The 16309-nt window shown below is 42.8% G+C and overlaps 1 protein-coding gene across 1 annotated transcript in view; it reads left to right on the top strand.

Annotated features, from left to right (window-relative positions):
- The window catches only part of LOC310781440 (leucine-rich repeat flightless-interacting protein 2-like), a 90068-nt gene that overhangs the window by 34345 nt on the left and 39414 nt on the right, over positions 1 to 16309 (top strand). The window contains exon 2 of the mRNA XM_083642069.1: positions 5792 to 5878. Within this exon, the coding sequence (XP_083498195.1) occupies positions 5792 to 5878 (87 nt within the window). The remainder of the gene's footprint in view (positions 1 to 5791; positions 5879 to 16309) is intronic.

The following is a 16309-nucleotide window of genomic DNA, read 5'->3' as shown; positions in this document are numbered from 1 at the left end:
TATAACAGCAATTTGTTTATTTGATTGTTCCAATTTTGTAAATGCTTAGTCTGAATTTTTTGTATAATGTACTGTTTGTTATTGCCAGACTTTGTTTATTGAAAAAAAAAAAAAAAAAAACTCAAATGTGGCGCTGCGGACGTCGGCGGAAGTGAGCAAGAGGTCGGAGTTCAGGAAGCTCACGTGACGACAGATGTAGTGTGTCCCAATCAGTGGCCATTACAGCCAGTCTCTTTTTGAGTCCTATGCGGAAGTTGCCATACTCTCAAATGGCCAGTGGGGGGCGCAGCTTGTGTAACATCATCCCTGAACGTCCATTCAACTCTATGTGAAACGAGCCAACTTCTCTCTCGGTCTCTGTCTTAAATAAACACTTTACAAATGAGTTTATGGTCTGAAAAAACAATTTCAAGTATTTTTCATGCTCTCAAGGCTCCAGTTTTTTTAATTATAGCCCCATTTCGAGGAAAATAGGCGATATACTTCGGATATTGGGAAACAGTAATACTTCCGCCCGTTAGAGGCAGCAATGTGCCGCAAAGGCATCTAGTCTGCGGAAAGTACACGAATAAGAAAACCTAGCAAAACAAGGCTAGTATGGCTAGCAGATAGCAAGTCATACTTTAGCAAATTATCAGAAAATAGCGCTACTTTATGATATTTTAATAATGTTAGTAGACACACGTAACTGTATAGATGGCATACATGTAACGTGACGCTCATAACATGGCGGACCATTTAACGTTATCTAACGGTATGTAAAGTAGCCTAACGTTAAATGGTCTGTCCATGTTATACAGTAAGCGTCATAAGGTTATATGTTAACGTGACATAACATCACAAGTTTTTGCAGACTTGAATGCTGTTGGTCGTTTGGACTTTTTTTTTTGCCCTGACGAAGGCCACAGCGGCCGAAACGCGTAGGCAACTACCTTTTCCTACTTTTCCCACTTTTCTTCCTCTTACCTACGAGTGTCGCCTTGGTCCCTGCCTGAGACCACCAAACTGACAAAGTAAGTGGCCTCTGGCACTTTATCTTATAATTGTTCCCTCACCAAGAGCACCTCAAACCAACAAACAAACAGACACACATACGACAGAGCACGCCAGCTCCTCCATTTTTTTCAGCTGTTGGTCGTTTGTTCAATTTGCTTTTCTGTATGGTATTGGACATTTAAAAATGATACATACTTGTCTTGAGGCATCCGCCAAGCTCAGCAATTTGTTATCCTTATTTTAAAACATACTTTATCAGATCGATATAACTCAACATAGCCTAAGGTCTTGCACGAATATGTCTACTGGTAAATTAGGCATATATAGATAATCTACCAAGCAACACTTGATACAAATATAGGTAACCATTTCACAGCAGTACAGCCTACCATGGTGGAAAATTAACCATTCTTTAAGTTTGAATGATATCAAAATATATGTTGCATGGTGTAGCCTTTGTTTATGTCGAATTGTTACAGATAACCATATTTCAATAAATATAAATCATTCGTTGATTTGAAGCAGTCGGTTGGTTCTCCATCTTCATTCTTCTTCCTGGTCATTTGGTCGAAGCTGGTTCACTCGACATCAAATATCTTTATATCACATCTTATTAACAACCTGCCTGCTCTGACCAGACAACTATAATGGGCTCGTTCTATGAGATTTGGGGTACATTCGGGTACATGATTTACTTTAGCACATAGCCTACACAACAAGGTTCTTTGTTGGCAATGTTTATTGACAAAAACACACTGGCAGATACATACCAAATGGCTCAAAGTAAATCTATCAAAAGTCTCAAATCTGTCAGCATTTAGCTTATGTTATTGCAATATCTTAGGTTGAACAACTGATGATCAGCAATATTCTCACAGTAATATGCACATGGGAATCAAAACGTAGCATTCATTTTCACAAATAATTTGACCAAGGGACAATGTGCCTCTGTTCTGTTGTGCTGTTCCTGCTCCACCATGGTACTCCGACGGCCATCCCTTGAAGAAACAAACGACACCGTGTTATATTAATTACTATAACATAACGCCACCAAATTTCAGTTAAAGTAGGCTATAACGGTGCTCACACGTTAGCACACGATGCTAATCGAGCTAGCGTTAGCTTACAAACATGAGCATCACTCAAACAGTCCAACGAGTCCAACATAGCAGAGCACCAAGTGCGCGACCAAATCCACCTCAGTTATCAATTTTAGAGTTTGCCCAGAGATAAGTATAATAGCAGTTTACCTTGTGGAGGCTTAGCAGCAGCTAGCAGGCTGGAGACTCACACCAGCTACTCAGGCACAATGCACCAGGATCACACCACACCATGGTCTCTTGGCCAGGCCCCGGACAAGACGGTGGTCGGCTGGCTGGACTCCTACTCGCCCATACCTTCGGACTAAAAGTTATTATATTTGTTGTCCTGGACCATTTCACCACTGCAACCAGCCAGCCAGCGAGCAAGCTAGCAAACAGAAGCGAACAACAAGATGGCAGTCGTTCAAGCCTGTGAGACAAATTCGGAAACCCCCCCGGCAGCCGCTAGGGGCAGCCGCCCCCTCCTCCTCCTTCTTCTTCTACTAGTGTTTTAACAGCCCTCTCTCCCCGTACCAAAGAGCATGGAAGGAAAGAGACGAAACTCCGGCCATTTTTGGAAACAGAATGCGCCTCGCAGTGGTCAGCTGCGGTAGCGCGGGCCCCTATAATCAGCCTCTCTAAACAGTAACTCAACGGGAGAACACTCTAAATTTCGTGGATTCACATCTTTTCTGGGCGTACTGCAAATCTTGATTGAAGTGGTGTAGTGCAGGGATGTAAAACAACAACCATATTGTGGAAACTAAGCAAAATTTTTCGTTTTTTTCTTTTAGTTTTTTCAAGATAAATAGTAAATGCAAAGGACCCGAGGTTAAAACCACGGCAACACACTTCTGACGGAGTGGACGACAGCCGCATTAGCTATTTATCTTGAAAAAACTAAACAAAGAAAACGAAACATTTTGCTTAGTTTCCACAATATGGTTGTTGTTTTACATCCCTGCACTACACCACTTCAGTCAAGATTTGCAGTACGCCCAGAAAAGATGTGAATCCACGAAATTTAGAGTGTTCTCCCGTTGAGTTACTGTTTAGAGAGGCTGATTATAGGGGCCCGCGCTACCGCAGCTGACCACTGCGAGCCTGTGCGAGGTTCTTTTGGCGCTGTCACGCTTCCAAAAATAAAAAATGGCGGAGGCTGCTGGGCGCTGATGTTGCAATGGGGCAATATGGAGCTTTCAGTTCTTTCCATAAAAGTTCTTTGCCCGTACTTCCGTGTAAAGTTAATCCATTCAACCAATCAACGATGAGCAGGAAGCGGGAGATTCAAGCCTCATTTTCTGCTATCAAAACCCAATGGGTGACGTCACGCTGGCTTTATCCATCTATTATACAATCCATGGTCCCAATAGTATGCATTTTGCATGCATGCTACACACTACAATCCATACTTTGTGAGGGCAGCGGCAGTACATACTACAAGAAAGAAGTACAAGTATGGGTATTGGAACGCAGCCCTGGTCTGACTCATAATGTGAGTCAAACTAGGTTTGACCAGGTGAGTCAGACTAGTTTGAGCAGGTAAAACAGCCGGCGTTTTGAACAGGAAGTCGTGATACAATGGGTCAAGTGGGCGGGGCTGCATAAGGTGAATAGGGTTCTGAAAGTCAAAGCTAAAGGTGTGTGTGTGTGTGTGTGTGTGTGTGTGTGTGTGTGTGTGTACGTGTGTGTGTGTATCCGTGCCGTGCAGGCTATGAGAAACGTCTGTGTTTCTTCGTCTGTGTTTGCCTCTTACTCGGTCATGGTGTCTGACATTGGGGAAATGCAGTAGTGTGACGGTAGGAGGGCTTGGTGCACTGACCCCGCCTAGAGGCGAGCAGCCACATTGTGTCTGCCACAGAGTCAGAGGAAGGAAGTGCTTACACACACACACACACACACACACACACACACACTACACACACACACACACACACTCTGAGAGAGATCCTTTTAAGGAAAAGGCCCTGCTCTTGCCCCGAGTGCCGAGTGGAGCAAAGGCACTATCGTAAAAAATACAGAAATATAAATACATACATTTCCACACCGTTTTTGACTGCATGCATGACTGGCTCTCCACATTCTCACGAGATTGCGTACACATATACACTGACGGAGCTATATCTGTTGTGAGTCTGAAGCACGTGCTGCTAATACACATATACACTGAGCTATATGTGTTGTGAGTCTGAAGCACACCACTGCTATTCTGTGCTTATAGACACTGCTACAATGCTACTGATCCAGCTAGCAGCTTTTGAAGCAATATCCATAGTGGATTCACTTTTCTGTTTCTGTTTTATTATTTTGATTGATTATTAAGCCATGGTTTTCCACATAAGGAACACATTAGCCCAAATTTTGGAGCATGTTCTGCAAAAATGAAGCTGGCCATCTGCGATATGAATGTGACGTTACACTTGTGCTGCTTTTTCAGTTTTTAGGAGCATAAGAACCATTAATCCATGTTGTTTTGACAGCTGACAAGGTTTTTAATAGAGAGGCAATGTGAACGTCACTTCCTGCTTCAGCACTGTACCAGAGATTTTCATCCGCCATTTATTTTCCCATAGACATTTCCTAAAATGCTTAGAAAATAGTTGTACTTCGTCGAACCAAAAGGGTTCAGCTAACGCTATAATCGGGAGAGACCATAGAACATTTCACTCGGACCAAAACTTAAAAAAACATCGAAAAAATATTTTCTTTAAACCCGCATTTCTTTTAAATGTTTTGGTCCCAATGAAATGTTATGCGGTCTCTCCTTTTTCTAAATATATCTGTACCGTTTGGTTTGAACCAGTAAAACTATTTTTATAAGCATTTTACGTAATGTGTATGGGAAAATAAATGGCGGATGAAAATCTCTGGTACAGTGCTGAAGCAGGAAGTAGGCGGTCACTTTGCCTCTCTATTCCTAACCATGACTTGCAAAAAGGTGTTGGGTCACATGATCGCTCACCCTTTATAGATGTTTAGTTGTGTGCCAGTGCGACCTCGACTAAATCAATTGCTATTGTCTCTCTCTCTCTGTTTCTCTCTCTCTCTCTCCCTCTGTTTCTCTCTCTCTCTCTCTCTCTCTCTCTGTTTCTCTTTCTCTCTTTCTCTGTTTCTCTCTCTCTCTCTCTCTCTCTCTCTCTGTTTCTCTTTCTCTCTCTCTGTTTCTCTTTCTTTCTTTCTCTCTCTCTCTCTCTCCGTTTCTCTTTCTCTCTCTCTCTCTCTCTCTCTGTTTCTCTTTCTCTCTCTCTCTCTGTTTCTCTCTCTCTCTCTCTCTCTCTCTCTCTGTTTCTCTTTCTCTCTCTCTGTTTCTCTTTCTTTCTCTCTCTCTCTCTGTTTCTCTTTCTCTCTCTCTCTCTGTTTCTCTCTCTCTCTCTCTCTCTCTCTCTCTGTTTCTCTTTCTCTCTCTCTGTTTCTCTTTCTTTCTCTCTCTCTCTCTCTCTGTTTCTCTTTCTCTCTCTCTCTCTGTTTCTCTTTCTTTCTTTCTCTCTCTCTCTCTCTCTCTCTCTCCGTTTCTCTTTCTCTCTCTCTCTCTCTCTCTCTCTCTCTCTGTTTCTCTTTCTCTCTCTCTGTTTCTCTTTCTTTCTCTCTCTCTCTCTCTGTTTCTCTTTCTCTCTCTCTCCGTTTCTCTTCCTCTCTCTCTCTCTCTCTCTCTCTCTCTCTCTCTCTCTCTCTCTCTCTCTCTCTCTCTCTCTCTCTCTCTCTCTCTCTCTCAGGCCGAGGCCCGGCTGGCAGCGAAGAGGGCAGCGAGGGCGGAGGCCAGAGAAATCCGCATGAAGGAGCTGGAGAGGCAACAGAAAGAGGTAGAACCCAAGGCGTCTGTGTTGTATCATAATGGCATCAGACACACACACTCTACTTCAAACAGAACACTTTGGCTAACTGTAAAGCGGGCAGCAGAGTCCTGCGCCGGTCTCATTTTCAAGACCCGTCCCCGCAACCAATCAGTCCCACAACCTGGCCCGCCAGATACCAGACCTGCACCCCCCGACCCGGAACCACATCTATATAATAACCGTTACCATGTGCAGTGGAGACATCTCAGAGTGACCCGAACCAACCTGCCACCGTTTCACACGGGAGGCGAACAGCAGTCTTTCTGGCCGAGACTCGTCAGCTGACGTAATTAGCTTTTAGCAGCTGCTAGCTGCTCTTCTATCAGACACTACAGTGTTGTACAACAAGCAAAGACTTACCAGATATTTCCAATATGTCCGGTATAAGCCATACTGCCTTTATGATCGCTGTTGCGGTAACGGGAATCCACTTTTACAACGTCTGCAACTTCTGCACTTTGACTTCCTCCATGTTGTTGCCTGTTGCTATGGAAAACATGCAGTGTCTCTGTCTGTGGTCATAGTGGAGGCTAACGTTAGCCTATCTGTCGGACTCCTATTATCTCCAATCAATCACCTTGACCCCGCGGCTGAGTTTTGAACGTTTGTCTTGTGCAGTCCATCCATCCACAGAAACAGTGAAGAACCAGGAAGTCCGGGACTTCCTGGTTCTTCACTGTTTCTGTCTATGGGATTTATGAATGGGTTTTTGCCGCGATGCTTCAAATACGGTCTCTGGGCAACGCAAGATTAATCAAACGCGAACCAGAGTTCAGTCGGATAATCTTCACACACATGAGGACCACTTTCATGAGTTTTGTAGCGTAAATGCGAGCCCTAGAAGTAAAAAGCTCGAACTAAGCTAATCCAGAACTACACACTGTCGCATAGGCTTCCACGTCACGTCAGCACTCAACCTGGACTGTTGTTGGATGTGTGCACTGATTACCCCGGGCTGAACGGGCTGAACCAGGTGAGGGAAAGAGAATTTCCGTGTTCGTCCTTTGAAGTGGTGACGTTATTGACGTATATATCCCCATCGACTCATCAGTGTAGTCTCATTTGCTAGCTAGCCGCCCTTTTAACGGCACGTAAAAGCTTCAAAACTCATAAAAGCGGTCCTCTTGTGTGAAGATGATATTACTAAACACTGGTTCACGTTTGATTAAGCCAGCGTTGCCCAGAGAGATTATTAGAAGCATCGCGCCAAAAACCCATTCAAAACTCCCATAGGTGAAAACAGTGAAGAACCAGGACTGTTAGCATCGATGATTTCCGGACTCGTCCCTGCGGCTCTCTATTGATATCGTATTTAACATTAACACTATTACATTCTCCTTAATCAGATGTCAGATACGTTGAAAACGCATCAGCCAAAATCAAAGGATTTCAGCAGTCACATGGCTTCTCTGCTGGCAGTTGGGAACAAAGGCAGTTCCTGTCAACATTGCTTTACGTTGTTAAGCCGTGACTCTTTCATCCTGTGCTAGGTCAGGGGTCAGAGGTCATAAACACAGTGCCTAACCACCACCAAGGCACTGAGGAGCACTGCCGGCCGGGGATTTTATAGCAGTCAAATCGTCGTCCATATAAAGTGTGAATAAGGTTTACGACCTGAAAGGAACTCCTTATGCGAAGATTAAAACAATAACAGTAAAACAGCAGCGCCTCGTCACCAATCAGTTCTCTGTCACTGCTCACCTTTACTGCCAAATTTAATTTAGAAAACCAGATATGAACATTGCATTCAAATTGAGACTTGATAAAAAAAGAACTCCACATGGGGAAACTATTGAAATAACAGACACTAGAAATTATGTTTTCAGATAGTAACTGGATGTTTACCTGATTGGGTCAACATATTTACAACAATACAACAATTTACAGCAATATTTAGAATTCAAATGCGTGCTCATTTTCTTTATACAATACTAAGCCCCAAAGCTTCGTTCTCCCACAACGCTGCCAGCAGGCCAGGCCGGGGTGGTGGGAGGAGGCGTGGTCAGGAAAGGGGCGGGGCTAAATAGGTACTTGGGGGGCCAAGGGGAAAAGAAGTAGCTTGCGACTCGTTTTATTTTTTGTAATTAGCTCTCATCCTAAAAAAGTGTAAGTACCCCTGTCGTAGAGGGTTGGGCTTTGAGGGGTGGGTAGGGGGAGTGGCTAGGCCGGATGTGGGTGATGGAAGAAGGTTATAGTGCAAAAATGACAAAGAACAATAACTTTATACTTCATTGATTCTACAATACAATCCCACAATCAAAATGTCACTCATGCTGCTCTCCACAAACTCTTGAATAAAGTGGCTGTATGCTAAACAATAATTCCAATTCATTCAAGAAAGTAAGTGAACCTTCAGTAGAAGCATGTGAAATGTTCTTCCCCTATAATCAGGATTTTCATTTGGTTTGGGAAATTAAGATTTGAAGGGTGAATATGAGGTTAGCCGAGGTTAAGATGGGCATTTTTTTGCAGTGTAGCATGAGTAGTACACAGTCAGGCAAAATGAGTATTAAGTCCTCAAAGAGGCTCACTAATTACCTAATTGAGAAGAGTTTGGGTCCAATTAATCTCAGGCCAAATTGGAAAATTCCTCCAAGAGGTTCATGTGAAGGTTTTTCAGGTCATGCACTTAATTACCGATTATCTCAAGATCCAAGACCAAGACACACTGTTTTGATGCCTGCTGTATCCTTATATACTATTTCCCCCCACAAATGTTATATATATTTTTATAAAACGGCTCTCTCAAATCAAGCAATCTGATTGGTTCACAGCCATTGTATAAATCCCGTAACCCACTGTTATGAGTTGCCATGGCAACTCTCTTACTAAAAGGCTTTGGTTACCTCAAATGACAATGTAGAAAAAACAAATGGCGGAGACAGCTGTCAGATCCTTGTGAATCGATCTTCGCTTATAACTTTACTAATACTTTGCAGAAAATTATGTTTTGTACAAGAATAGACACGGGCTAATGTCTTCTTTGCAAAAAAAAGGCTGTTAACCCCGCATTTAACCCCGCATTTAACCCCGTAATGTTAGTTGGTGTCGGGCTTTGCAGAAAGCTCTCAGCTTCTCAGCAAGCGCTGAGAATGCAGCGCTGCACTCAAGCTGCATGTCGGGCTTTGCAGAAAGCTCTCAGCTTCTCAGCAAGCGCCAGGATTGGCCAATGTCAACTTCAGTCTCCAGAACGATCCAATCAAATCACCCGCACGTTCTTGCGGTCCCGCCTTACAGTAGTGTTTCAACTGACTCTATCAGAATGCCATGGCAGTCGGACTCATAGTATTATTATTATTATTATATTATCATACTTGGAAACCGTTTTATAAAAGCAATATAGCACTCGAGCAGCATGTGTTGTGGCATATATCCCGCTGCTCAGCAGTTATCCCACTCGGCCGATAACAGCTGATCAGCGGGATATATTTGCCACAACACACTGGCTCTCATGCTATATTGCTTAAATATTTGCCCATAAAAGGACAAACGTGACCCTAAAATAATACTTTCTTGCCCTGGCTTGCTCCTCAGTGTGCAGCAGCTCAGCCAGTGCTGGCAGCAGCGCTGCATTGTGAGTCGTGTTGAAACAGGTGGAGAGAAGAACATTTGTGTTTGGGCTGCAGGTCAGCACTGTGCTGCTTGTTGTTTTTCCTTGCTCTGGTTTAGGACCTCTGATCTGGACAGTGGGGAGTCCCTCCTTTCCCGGGCTGCTATTCTTAGCTTGCAGTAATCCCATACAGACAAACAGACTTCTGCCACTCACCTGTGCAAAACAAACTCACAACGGTTCCCTGCTGTCTGTGCCCAGAGACAGTTTGGTGCTTAAAGGAACAGCTCACCTTAAAATCCAAAATACATATATATTCCCTCTCACCTGTAGTGCTTTTTATCCATCTATATCATTTTGTGTTAGTTGCCCTGAGTTTTGGAGATATCGGCCGCAGAGTTTCTGCCTTCTCTCCAATACAATGGAACTGGATGGCACTCGGCTTGTGGTGCTCAAAGTGCCAAATAAATACATTTGATAAACTCAACAGCATTGTCTCTTTCCAGAAATCATGACCCCGTTACTCAAGATAATTCACAGACCTTGTTATGAGGAGTTTCATGGAGGAACTATTTTCTTTTGACCGAACTACACCCGCTAGCTGCTAGCTAGTTCCTACATGAGACTGCAAAAGAAAATAGTTCCTACATGAAACTCACAACAAAGTCTGTGCATTATCTTGAGTAACCGGGTCATGATTTCTGGAAAGAGACAATGCTGTTTGTGGAGTTTTTTTCAAATGTATTTTTTGTGTGCTTCGAGCACCACAAGCCGAGTGCCATCCAGTTCCATTGTACTGGAGAGAAGGCAGACATCTCTGCGGCCGATATCTCCAAAACTCAGCCAACTAACACAAAACGATATAGATGGATAAATAGCACTACAGGTGAGAGGAAAAATATGTATTTTGGATTTTAGGGTGAGCTGTTCCTTTAAGACCCCGGACTCTGTAACCACATGTAGCCCAGCTGGTTGTGTTGACACAACTTGACGCAACTTGTGTCTGCCCTTCTCTTTAACCCACAGATCTTTCCTAAAATATACACTACCAGTCAGAAGTTTAGACATGTGCATTTCTCTTTATTTTTTACTATTTTTACTATTTTTCAAATGTAAAGACATAAAAACAAAATAACACAAATTAACATTTCAATCAGGAGAGACTAGAGACCAAAGGATGAATAAAGTGATATTTATTACAATAAAGTGAATAATTTACTACAGAAAGAATGTTGAGAATAAAGTATTGTTATTAGTCTTTGGCGGTTAGACACCGCAGGGAGATCTTGAGAGAGCTGCACCAGCCCAGATCAGCATCCAGATATATCCCCCTGCAGTGTCTAGATACTAGAGGTGCTGGTGATCTCCTTCTGAGACTCATGATGACTCTTCCGACTGAAGAATGGGATAGGTCTGCGATGACCGGGAGGAGAAGGGGAGGAGGAGGGTGCGAGCCTGACAGCAGCGATGATTGAGAGGCTGAATGAGACAGAAACAAGCATATTTAAGGAACCCGCCTCCAAGCAATTGGCTTACGACTGGGTTGTGGAGCAACGTGATAGGCTTACACTGGAGGTGCGTAGGGTGAGAGGTGATGAGCAGTGATGTGACACTATGCAATTGGTTAACAGAGACTGGGCGGCAACCAGCTGATTGTTCATTGAAACCCGGAAATTGACAGCTTATTATGATCTTGTGAGTAGATTGAAGAGTGGAGATATAAAGTGAATTAAGGAAGTGTAAAAGATATTAGTCTTCCTGCTTGAACTTACGTTGAGAACTACATTAATGAGGGTTTCCAACTTCCAATCCATTTAGGTGTTTCAGTGCTGGCGCCTTCATTAATGGTTTGGTTGTACCTGTATACTCTGCCTTTTAGACACAAAATGGCTGATGTGAAAAAGGCCGATTATAATCTCTTGCATACCATACTGTAGATTTGTAGTCTGTTGTCAGATATTAAGGCTAACTGTCTTCCCATTAATGTGCAGTGGGATAATCGGCATCCCAGTGCCACACAATTATTTAGCAAAACAAAACACAGGTGGTGAGCCCAAACAAACGCATGTACATACGTACGTACACACACACACACACACACACACACACACACACACACACACACACACACACACACACACACACACACACACACACACACACACAAGTCATACTTACTGGATTATGGGTCAGTGGTTGTTAAGCTGAGTCTGGTCAGGAGGTGTGCATGTAAGTCAAGAGCGCGCGCATGTGTGTGTGTGTGTGTGTGTGTGTGTCCGTCCGTCCGTCCCTTAAATCCTTTAGCCAAGTTCCAAAGTAGCTTAGCCGGCGGCTGCACTCCTCGCTCCAGCCTGTGGAGGAGAGGAGGTTGTTGACATGAGCGATGGGTTGCTGCGCTCACAGCCACCTTGAGGATCTTGACTTTTGGGTGTTTTCTCACACTGGATTACTGGCTTTATAGCGTCGCAGGCTCAAAGCGTCCGGTCGTCTCTCTCGTCGTGAGCTCAAACCTCAGTGTTCCCTCACGTCACGCCGTGATCCCTCACGTCACAGCTCGAGAGGATGCACCTCTTCCAGGCACCCTGAGCCTGAGGGCAGCAGGACGGCTGGGCGTTGGCTGGCAGGGAGGGGGCTGAGGGCCGCCCTCACCGGCCGCCCGCTGAAGAAGGGGAGCGCGGTGAGTCTGACAGAGCGCGTGCAAACTAGGGGTGGGGGAAAAAATCGATACACCATAGTATCGCGATATTTTGCCTGACGATATTGTATCGATATTTGGACGCCACGTATCGATATTGCAAAAAATTAAATAAATAAATAAAATTAAATAAAATTAAATTTTGCAGGCCATGCCAGGCCACCGGGCTACTATAAACTTTAGTTCCAAGGCCAGCAGTAAACAAACGGTAGCATATTTTCATTTTGTTTTAACAGTAACAGTTTTGTCATAACAGTAATTTACAAATTCCCCAGTTACTGAATGGGCTGCACAAGATGTTTTGTGTAAGTGAAGTTGCATTGTTCAAAAACTACCTAAGTACAGTAGTCCACACACACATCCAGTTAAGGTGGACTGTAAGTAGACTGTAACAAACAGTTCAGTTTGTCAGGTGCATGCAACTATGACATGACTTTATGAAAGTTGTTGGTCTGTCTACTTGACAATGTTGCTGCAATAAAATGGTTGAAGTCAGATGTACAGACTGAAAAATTGTTCTTATATAAACCAGATGTTGACAAAGTATTCCTTTGGTGACATCATTTGCAGTTGAAAAAGTAAGAAATCGCAATATATCGAAATATCGCAATATTCAATATATCGCAATATTCAATATATCGTAATATCGGCAATATCGCAATACTATCGTATCGTGACTCAAGTATCGTTTTAGTATCGTATCGTGGGCATCTGGTGATTCCCACCCCTAGTGCAAACCATGTGACCTGATTGTGTAACTGGTTTGATGTATGGGCCTAATGACCGTGTCCACATCAGTTCCTGATTGGGTGTCTCCAGACAGAGAAATGGGAGACAAGTAAGTCGCTGGGATCTCTGAAGTCAGTTAGAAATCCTCAAGCTTGTGCACTATGCACTAGTATGCATCAACCATTTTTGTGGCACAGTAGGCTTCTGCCAAGTCTTCCTTCACACGTCACACAGCAGAAGTAGAGGACCTGCTTTGGTTTTTGATGGTTGCTTTTTGTTTGCAGAAGTTAAAAAAGAGAGAAAAGAGTTGACATGACACAGACAGAGACTATGTACATGTAGCACAGGTAGAGATACTGTAAAATATAATATAATAGATTAATCTATAATAATAGATTTCTTATAATGGGACAAACAGGTTTTGTTGAGAAAAATCACATTTGATACAGGCAAAAAATAGGAAATTGGTGCATTATAATATTGCTGTGCTTTCCCCAAAGTAATGTATTGGGAAATGAAAAGGGGGAAATCAGCACCTATAGCCAATTATCAACATGTTATTTAGGCTATGAAATGTCACATAATGATGCTCTCGAAAATAAACGATCACTTTTTAAGACTTATTGGGAGTTTTGGCACCTCAATATCCCACCCCCATTTTTTTTGGTATTATTATTATTATTATTATTATTATTATTATTATTATTATTATTATTATTATTATTATTATTATTATTATATATATACAGTATATATATATTTTTTTTTACAGTGTAATGATTTGGCGACCCACTTGCAATGCCGCAGCTCACAGGTTGGGAATCGTTGGACCAACCGACCAACCAACAGAGTGACTTATTGGTCGCTGCTAAAAATGCTGACTAAAGTCAGCACCTCTACAGCAGTTTATAATAATCATTCTTAATGAAGAGAGTAAATGTGTCTCGGGTCTAGACAAGACAAATGCCAAAAATCCTTTCATTCTGCAGGAACAACAGGATCTCAATGTCGAGACCTGACCTCTCATCTAATCTGGGACTGTAACATTAAGAGCAAATGATGGACTTGTGAGGGCAAACGCCCGCACTCCAGGAGCAAACAGCACCCCTGCTGGATCATTAATGAAGTGACAGTGATGCTGTGAACTGAAACGGAGGTCAGCTGAAAAATAGATCTGTGAAAGGCCGAATTACAAAGTGGCCAATCCATATGTTTATATATCAGAGAGACAAGACAGTGGCGGTAAATCTGGATGAAAGGACTGGACCAATGGGATAGGCAGTGCAACTGTAAGGGCGGGGTGTAAGGTATACTTTAAAAGTAGGTTGGAATGAATTTAGCTTCATGCTGGTATTGGGAAAAGCACAGAGGTGGAAGATATTTGCTTTAATTCACAGCCAGGTGTTCAGTCAGGGAACGGCTGTGATACATTGCAGGAGAAGTCTTTAGTTCTAGAAAAAAATCCAGTAAGTCTTATCTCTTAAAAGGCAGGTCCTATGGATTTAATCTGACATCTCTTGGTGAGTGTTTTATTTATTTATTATTATATATACTGTATATATTTTTTTTATTATATATTCTTTTTACTTGTATTATTTCTTGATGGTATCACACATTGGATGCTGTCTTGATTGAACAAGCTTGGACTTGGTGTGAATATATTCTGTATTGACCTTTTTATAATGAAAGTCTCGCAGTGACTCGCGCCCATGCGAGCAAAGAAGACATGGCCAGACCACATCACAACTGACATGTGACATGTGCCAGAGCCAATCAAACATGAGCTCGCACATTTGTCAGGTTCCCAGGATCATGGCCAAAAGGTTTTTCCAGTGTCTGGTTTTGCGACATTGAGGTTATCTGAGGACGCTTTGTAGCACACTGTGATGCCTAATGGCACTGTATATCACATTAGTCCAAAATAGCAGGGCTCGAATTTAGATGCCAACAGGTGATACATTTATTGAATAGTAGTCTTTTGCTTGAGCCTGCAGGCTTGACCGGTTTATTTGTCAGAGTGCAGGGCTGCTGGCCGGCGCTGGGTTCATTTCCTGCTTCACACTGGCTGTGGGGAGATTGACGGAAATGACAAGGGGATAAAAAGCACTCGGGCAGGCTGGAATGCCCCGCCCCCTACTGGATCTTTAAATACCACTGAGTCTATTCCCAATCTGAGGAAAGCAAATGGGGATTCTGTACAGTCACATGGCGATGAAATATAGACCTCATTTATTATCAGGTAGAGTAACGTTAGTATAAAGTCAGGATGAAATGCTCGTCATCCATCATGGAAAGATTTAGTTGTATGCATCCCTATATCGCAGCAGTCGGAGTCCATGCAAACAGATGAAGAACCCAGAAGTAAGTTTGTACGAATGAGTTTAGAAATGATTGAATACTGTTGGGAATTAGGGGTAAGCTAAGTCTGAGGAGAGGGCAGAGGAAGCAACTTATAGCGGTTTGGTGTTGAGATCATGGTAGGTCTGCGATGCCAGAAATCACTGTTGATCCTTCTGCAGGAGTCATTGGCCAAATTCAACCAAACATCTGTGATGGGAGGGAGACAGTGACAGACCTGAACTCACACGTTCAACCCTGTAACATTTAGATGAGGGGAATGATGCTGCCTGTCTGAGTGTCTGACGACGATCCTGTAGTTCTAATGACCGCATAGACTAATAGTCCTTATTTATGGTTTAGTGGATCATTTCTTTTGATATGAATTTGGCTTCTGTATGAATGAATGCTCATCTTGGATTCTGGCTCAGAGGACTGCAACATCAAATTCAAGATTCAAGATTCAAGATTTTTATTGTCACTCCGTAGTACAAGTATCACGTGTGAAATTCTTGTGCTGTAGGCTCCGTTACAACATAGTGCAAAAAATAAAAGATAAATAAATAAAAACAAGAGGCAACAAGCAATAAAGCAGTAAGACACGCCACAGACAGTGGCGTATTCACTGCCCATAGTGCAAATGGCATGAACATACTTTAAACATAATTAAACATAATAACATTCTGTTAGGTGCAAATAGCATATACCTAATTAAACATACTATTGAACATTAGTCATACGTGATGGTAGCAGCTGCAGTGCGGTACAGTACGGCTACTACACTATTTGTATATGTTAAGGAGTCTCGTGGCCTGTGAGAAGAAACTGTCCCTCAAGCGATTTTTGTGGGTGCTCTTAGGACCCTGTATCTCCTCCCTGAGGGTAGCAGGGTCCAGGACAGGAAATCCTGTCCTGTGTTTATGCAAATGAACTCATGTGACGTCATAAAAATTATTGTGATCATTTACTAATCCTACTGTATATTTATCTCTAAAGACCAGGTTAATTTGTAGAAGGTGAGTTCCGCTGATGTACCCAGCTGATTTTGGCTCTTGAACAGCACGCTGCCGTATTCAAAAGGCGATGC

Source organism: Poromitra crassiceps (assembly GCF_964638095.1).
Source record: "Poromitra crassiceps genome assembly, chromosome: 8".
Lineage (NCBI taxonomy): Eukaryota > Metazoa > Chordata > Actinopteri > Beryciformes > Melamphaidae > Poromitra > Poromitra crassiceps.
This window is presented reverse-complemented; position numbering and strand designations above follow the sequence as displayed.